Source organism: Lupinus angustifolius, chromosome LG14 (genome assembly GCF_001865875.1).
Source record: "Lupinus angustifolius cultivar Tanjil chromosome LG14, LupAngTanjil_v1.0, whole genome shotgun sequence".
NCBI classification, from domain to species: Eukaryota; Viridiplantae; Streptophyta; class Magnoliopsida; order Fabales; family Fabaceae; genus Lupinus; species Lupinus angustifolius.
This window is the reverse complement of record NC_032022.1, coordinates 15,017,655-15,025,660: the sequence shown is the minus strand read 5'-3', so window position 1 is coordinate 15,025,660 and position 8,006 is coordinate 15,017,655. Positions and strand designations below refer to the sequence as shown.

The window sequence follows — 8,006 nt, the reverse complement described above, 5'->3', positions numbered from 1 at the left end:
CTCTTATCACAAACAATGAAATGAAATAAAACCTATAAAAACAGAGCGAGTTGGGAACAAGGGTTTTTGTTGGCGCAGCCGAAGTTGAAGTAGACGAAGCGAAAATGGTACAAATCATTCAAATCCTGTTTCACATTCTAGTTTCTGTCATTGTTATTAGTATTTGATTTTTCTATTTAGTATCTTGATTTGATTGATTCAGTTCTTGTTATTGTTGTTGTTGTTGATGTGTTAGCCTTCGCACAAGACATTCAGAATCAAGAAGAAGCTGGCGAAGAAGATCAGACAGAACAGGCCTATCCCTTACTGGATCCGCATGAGAACCGATAACACCATCAGGTATTACTTGTTACTCTTTTTTTTGCGATCCTCTTGTTTGTAATGTTATAAGTTCTTTTTCGCTAATTTTTGTTCTGTTTTTTGTTTTCAGGTACAATGCTAAGCGCCGCCACTGGCGTCGTACTAAGCTCGGATTCTGAGGTGATTGCTTGCTTTGCTTGCACTCATTTCAGTTTAATGAAATTAGTTTCAGTTTTTGTTGTTGATTGAGACAGAACAATGTTATGGAGCTGTAATGTTTTGCATTTGTTCTTATAAGATTAATGATTAAGGAGCTTATTGTAGTTCTCTAATGGCATCATTACTTTTGTTCTTGAGTATTTGGAATTCATTAATCATTATCCCATTTTGTTGATTTGAATTGCTGTTAACTTTCAGTTCTCCAATTCCTTGTTTATTGATTGTGTTTGTTCATTGCTCAACTGATAGGCCTGTGCGAAAATGCTTTAGATCCTGTGTTATGTTTGTTCATCACCATCTTTGTTCTTAAATTTTAGTTGTTCGCAATTTTTAGAAGTTGTTATCGGATACTGAATCCCACATATATAATATAAAAATGAACCACATTGAACTGGAAATTGTGTAATCATTACATGAATGGTAGGAGTCTAGTATAGTTCAACTCAAGCTTGTCGTGGATGTTTGCCTTCCACCCTTAAAGGGCCGCAATGTAGAATTCTCATATTGGATAACATAACAAACTTAATGTTATATTTAGGTTATGAGTCTCTCATACATGATAAGCTAGTCTTTTTGGTTGACCTCACTTGTGTATTAACAAATGATAATATAGCTCATTAGAAACCCTATTATTGTTTTAGTCATTACATGTTTGTAATTTTGGTCACTTAGCTATGAATAACTGGTTATTTTCACTCATTGTTATTTGCATCTTTTGTTCTGGCATTTCTAAATTCGACATGAAGAAATAATGTGAATTAGCCTGTTCCCCATCTCTCCACCTTCTCTTATCAGGCAACTTATCATGAGGAAAACAATTGATTTGTTTTCAGTTATTATTTATAAATCACCTAAGACAAATTTTGTTGAACTGTTATCTATAAAAAAGTCACTACACGATTAGATTTTGCTTTAAACTCCCAAGTCCTAAAAGTTCTCCATATCTAATAATGGTGTTTTTCTTGACATTTTGGTCAATTCATAACGGGGTCACGGAAGAAAAAATTGAAGTTAAATTTTTGAGAGAAACTTACATTTGTGTTTATTGAAGGAAGTTATTTTATTACTGTTTGAACGTAACAGGGTTAATCCAATAAGGCAGTGTTGATTTGTTTTTTGTTTACTAAGGTGTTTAAAGAAACAAATGATTTATATTACTGTTTCAAAACAAATGATTTGTATTCAATTGGAACACGGCTAGGCTATTCAGGTACACACAGCTGTGTTCTTGAAGCACCGGAAGACACACATTTAGAAAAGCTAAGGCGTTTTGATGACCACAGTTGTGTACCCAGATGACCTAGGGCATATGCATACACATTCTTTTCCTAATTTTTTCTGTACATTTGTTATTAACATTCCAATGCTTCCTAGTTTCCTCCCCTTCCCAAAATGAAGTTCCACCTTCTTTCAATATGTAAGTGTTTAATATTTTGGGGCAGAATTATTAGGTAGTGTAATACTGATTGTCAATCATGAACCATGTCTTGGATTCTCCTTGTGTAGCATGCATCAAATTGATTGCCAACGTCAATAAGACTTCGGTTTGGCAGCTTTTATATTGTTATTATAAGACTTCTTTAATAAGGAACTCACTCTATGATACGCATCCACCGAATCTGATACATGGTATAGGTTAATTGAGGGTACGTGGGATTGCCTGTGATCTGCATTTCCAGTGAGTCAGTTGAGCACTGCATGTTCACTGTTGGGAGTGTTTGTGATGCAGGGTAAGATTGTAGATAGGGTTCTACTAGGGAATAGAGAATGACTGAGAGAAAAGTGAGTAGATAGGGTCGGCCATGTAACAAAGCAGGAAAGAAGAAAATTCTTAGTAATTATGGATTTAAGATTTAGGAAAATGAAACTTAATAGCTATCAAATTATGAAATTTCCTTCTCTGTTGCTCCCTACATAGGTTTGTTGCTGATTTGTAAATTTGTCTGTGCTTTTCACAGAATAAATATTTTTATGTCACCTTGTCATGTGAAGAAAGACATTAGATTGATGCAGCAAATTTTAAGTCCTACTATTTAATGTCTGTGTGTATCTCTTCATCTGAGAATTCAACATAGATCACTTATCCCTGTGCTATTATTCCACAGCTTCTTTCCATAACAAGTTTGGATGTGAATGTGATATATAGAACACAACAATTTTGGATGTGATATAAGGCTTATATGCCTGTGTTGATTGTCTTACTGTGCTTAATTTTTGGTTACCCTGGTTTTATACAAAAAAAATATGGGAAACAAATGAAGAGGCTATATTAGGTGAGTCAGGAGTGATCTAATATGTGTTTAGTGGTTTCAGCTTTTCAGTTTTGAATGTTTGAAAACATGAAATGAAACTAATGTAGAGGAATAAGTAGCTGATGGATAGTCAAACAAACATAAAAAACATAGTCAATATTTTTATGTTGAAAATTGCATTATAACCAACATAACATTTATGTTTAAAATGATATTATAGTTCTAGATTAGCAATAAAATATCAATTATGATTAACCTCGCATTACAATTACGTTAGGATTTAGGAATTACACATCCAAACAAATGGGGTATGAAGATTGTCTATTTAGGAGCAGGTTTTAAAATCTCTACCCTCAACTCTTACAAGTTCAAAAGTATGGATCCAAACCCGACCAATTGCGAGCATTATCATAAAATACTTGCGATCAAGACACCTATTATCATCTCTACGAATAAGATGATTTATGTTTAATTTTATAGAAATTATATTTTTAACTAGGCTGGTTTCTTTATTAATAACAAGGAAATTGTGCAAAAGAGTGATACATAACATTCTTGTTTTTAACTAATTTCGGTAACAGAAAGTCCTCTGTACAAATTTGAATATTTATTGGTACTGATGTTAAAATATTCTTAGTGAAGAAAAATCCTCCATATGTTGAAAGTTCAGGCTTTGGGTATTAAGGTCTGCATCGAACATGTCAGAAAATGCGGCTCGACCGTCTTTCCCACCAATCCAAATTGACCTGTGTGACAACGTGACTTATTTGCACCCTGTAACTCATCAAACACGTAATTTATTTGACATTCGTAATTTATTTTCAACTTTTTATATCATGTTTTTTTTGAACCGGGGAATAATAACAATAACCATGACAAGAACAATTGAAATAAACCACCGAACATGTTATCACAATCACAACAACCAAAGACGGATGTCAAAAAGAGAGTTTTGAACGATTTTGTTGTTGGGTGTTTTTACACTGTACACCCTTTATAAATCAATCAAAACTTTTTAAAATAAAAGAGTTAAAATTATGATTGATTAATTAATGAATTTTTTTAATATTTATGCATCTCTTATTCTTGCACGTGTGCTTCTAGTGTTGAAATCTTTTGTTTACCACCTTGCACAACACTCCAACTATCCCTATGGCTTCAACTCTCTGACAGTTCTGATCCCCGTAAAGATTCAGTACTATTTTATCCTACGAATCTTCAAGTACAAGATTTTTGCTCAAAGAAAGAAAGACACGTAGCACAAAAGAAGGATCATATATGTCAAAGCTTGAAACATGTTCTTGTAGCTTCATATTAGTCTGTTTCTTGATCCTTTTCTCAGGTACTAACTCTAGTAACTCAACTCTTTTCTATATGAAAATACCCATATCTTTAAGTTGATTCTTATTGTTTATGAAGGCAATTCTGGTTTCGTGCTGATTCTGCAGGTAAGTTTGTTGCTGGGAAAACAATGGGCACTGACAAACAAGTTCTGTTGAAGCTGAAGTCTTACTTGGAAAAGCAAACTCTTGCAGACCGAGGAGGATATAGAAGCTGGAACGGCACCAGCTCAAATCCGTGTGAATGGTTAGGAATCTCGTGCAGCGTCCTGAATGGGACTATGTGGAGGGTTATAGGTGTAGACCTTAAAGCCAGTGGCATAGCTGGTGAGATATTCAAGAACTTTTCTCAGCTCACTGAGCTCACACACCTTGACTTATCTAGGAATACCCTCTCCGGGGTGATTCCTAACGACTTGAGGAGCTGCCAGAAGCTTGCGTATCTCAATCTCTCTCATAATATTCTTGAGGGGGAACTCAATTTGACTGGCTTAACACAGTTGCGGACACTAGACTTGTCTGTTAATAGAATTCTTGGTGACATTGGGTTGAATTTTCCTGCCATTTGTGATAGTTTAGTCACTTTGAATGTTTCAGACAATGGCTTTACGGGGGGAATCGATAGCTGTTTTGATCAATGCCACAGATTGCAGTACTTAGATTTGAGCACTAACAAATTGAGTGGGGGCTTATGGGCTGGATTTGCCAGACTGAGACAGTTTTCAGTTTCAGAGAACTATCTCGGTGGTATTATTCCTTCCCAAGCTTTTTCAGAGAATTGTAGCCTTGAAAAACTTGACCTTTCAGTAAATGGGTTTGGTGGTAAAGCCCCCAAGGAGGTTGCTAGCTGCAAGAACTTAGTGATCCTGGATCTTTCTAGTAACAATTTTACTGGAGAGATTCCCAGTGAAATTGGATCGATTTCGGGTCTTCGGTCATTGTTCTTGGGGAATAACAGTTTTTCGAGAGATATTCCAGCGACCCTTTTGAACTTGACCAAATTGTTTATCTTAGATGTGAGCAGAAATCCATTTGGTGGGGAAATACAGAAGATTTTTGGGAAGTTCAATCAATTGAAGTTTCTTGTACTGCACTCAAATTCTTATACTGGAGGGTTAAATACATCAGGCATTCTTAGGTTGACAAACCTTTTCCGCTTAGACCTAAGCTTCAATAACTTATCAGGTCTATTACCTGCCGAAATCTCTCAAATGTCAGGTCTCATGTTCTTATCATTAACCTACAACCAGTTCACCGGACCTATTCCATCTGAGTTGGGAAAATTGACTGGCCTGCAAGCACTTGACCTTGCCTTCAACAGGTTCACTGGGCCAATCCCACAAAGCCTTGGAAACTTAAGTTCTCTCTTATGGCTAATGCTTGCAGGTAATTCATTAACTGGAGAAATCCCACCAGAGTTGGGAAACTGCACAAGCTTGTTATGGTTAAACCTTGCAAACAACAAGCTCTCTGGAAATTTGACTCCAGAGTTGACAAAAATTGGAAGAAATGCCACGGCCACATTCGAATCAAATAGAAGAAGTATTTATAAAGTATCTGGCAATAGTGAATGTTTAGCAATGAAGAGATGGATACCTGCTGATTACCCTCCATTCAGCTTTGTGTATACTATTCTAACAAGGAAGAATTGTAGAAGCCTTTGGGACAGGTTGCTAAAAGGATATGGTATTTTCCCAGTTTGCGCATCTGGCTCCTCTTTTAGACCCAACATATCTGGGTATGTTCAGCTAAGTGGGAACCAGCTCACTGGTGAAATTCCTCCAGAAATCGGAAACATGCAGAACATTAGTATATTGCATTTGGGGCATAACAATTTCTCTGGGAAGTTACCTCCAGAGATGGGAAGTTTGCCACTCGTGGTCTTGAACATGACTGAAAACAAGTTTTCAGGAGAAATTCCATGGGAAATTGGCAAATTGTTATGTCTGGAGGCTCTGGATTTGTCTGTCAACAATTTCTCTGGAATGTTTCCTACAAATCTGGTCAACTTGGTTGGACTTAGCAGATTCAATATTTCATATAATCCCTTGATATCTGGCATGGTCCCATCCACCGGACAATTTGTTACTTTTAACACAGATTCATATTTTGGTGACCCCATATTGAACTTCACAAAGTTCATTGATAATACCATAGATAATAAAAATAAGAGCTCTCGAATAGACTTGAAAAGATGCAAAAAAATGCCTTTCCTGTTTGTGTTTTTGGCTCTAACACTGACAATCTTGGTCTTTGGACTTCTTTCCCTTGTAGTGTTTTTCTTGGTGAGAAAGACATCATCTGTGGAACCAGGATACCTCTTGAAGAATGATCCATCACCGTGGTTGAATGATACCGTTAAGGTATTCCACTTGAACAAGACAGTTTTCACACATGCTGACATCCTTGAAGCAACAAGAAACTTCACAGAGGAAAGAGTCATAGGAAAAGGTGGCTATGGAACAGTGTACAAAGGTGTGTTTCCAGATGGGAAAGAAGTGGCAGTGAAAATACTCCGAAGGGAAGGAATTGAGGGTGAAAAGGAATTCAGAACTGAAATGGAGGTTCTGAGTGGTCAAGGCTTTGATTGGCCTCATCCAAACCTTGTCACACTCTACGGGTGGTGCCTATCCGGTTCACAAAAGATACTAGTTTATGAGTACATGGGAGGTGGAAGTTTGGATGATATTGTGACAGATAGAACAATGTTGACGCGGAAGAGGCGCATAGAAGTGTCAATTGATGTGGCTCGGGCGCTAGTATATTTACACCACGAATGCTACCCGTGTATTGTGCATAGAGATGTGAAGGCTAGTAATGTGCTGCTAGATAATGATGGGAATGCCAAAGTTACAGACTTTGGTCTTGCTAGAGTTTTAGAAGCTGGAAATAGCCATGTGAGCACAATTGTGGCTGGCACGGTGGGATATGTTGCACCGGAATATGGACAGACATGGCAAGCCACTACTAAAGGGGATGTGTACAGTTTTGGTGTGTTGGCTATGGAGCTAGCAACGGGTAGGAGAGCGGTCGATGGAGGGGAAGAGTGTCTGGTGGAATGGGCGAGGCGTGTCACGGGTTCTGGACTAGTTGAGGAGGGTGCAGAAGAGATTGATGAGCTGCTACAAATTGGAGTGAAGTGCACAAATGATTCACCACAAGCTAGGCCTAACATGAAGGAGGTTTTGGCTATGCTCACTATAATATATAAGTAAACATTTTTTTGTGATTAGGAAATTAAATGATTTGGAATTTTAAAAAATTTGCATACTGCATAGTGTAAGTAGCAATACAGTTTACATTGGAGGAAAACTTTACATACACAATTTTCTTTTGTATAAAGAAACTTCATCATTTATGTTGAAGAAAGTAGATCAATTTGTTCTTTGATGCTCGTCATTGTGGTTGTAACTTGGCTTGTGTTAACACTCTTTTGCATTATATGTTATAATTGAACAAAATGATACTGAGGTAGAAAATAATGTAATATCTATGCATTATCAGTGTAAACATTTATACAAAGACACTATATTATTCACTATTTAATTATATTACATTTTTCTTGAAAGGTCAATGATGATTAAATATAGAGGATTGATACCCTGTATATAAATTTTTTGTCTATTGAAAACTTCAAAATCAATTTCCTTGAAAACAGATTTTGGGATATGAGCATATACACGTGAAGTAAATTTTTATGCAGATAAATATGAGATCAAACCTAGGACAACATGCTTAATAAACCAAAACCACATTTGTTTAGGTCAAATTGTTTTCAACTTAAGAAACCACCTCATCAGATGAAAATCAATATGTAATGACTTTCTCTATCACATTTATTATTATCATTATTCAAATGGAAAACAATGACTGAATTTAGTACAAATTTAATGTT

General features: G+C 36.3%; 1 protein-coding gene across 1 annotated transcript; it reads left to right on the top strand.

Moving 5' to 3' along the window:
* Positions 3,841 to 7,574, top strand: LOC109326735 (probable LRR receptor-like serine/threonine-protein kinase At1g74360). Its single transcript, XM_019559512.1, has 2 exons — positions 3,841 to 4,113; positions 4,220 to 7,574. Exons 1-2 carry the CDS (start codon positions 4,050 to 4,052, stop codon positions 7,324 to 7,326), a joined length of 3,171 nt encoding a protein of 1,056 aa, XP_019415057.1. The 5' UTR covers positions 3,841 to 4,049; the 3' UTR covers positions 7,327 to 7,574.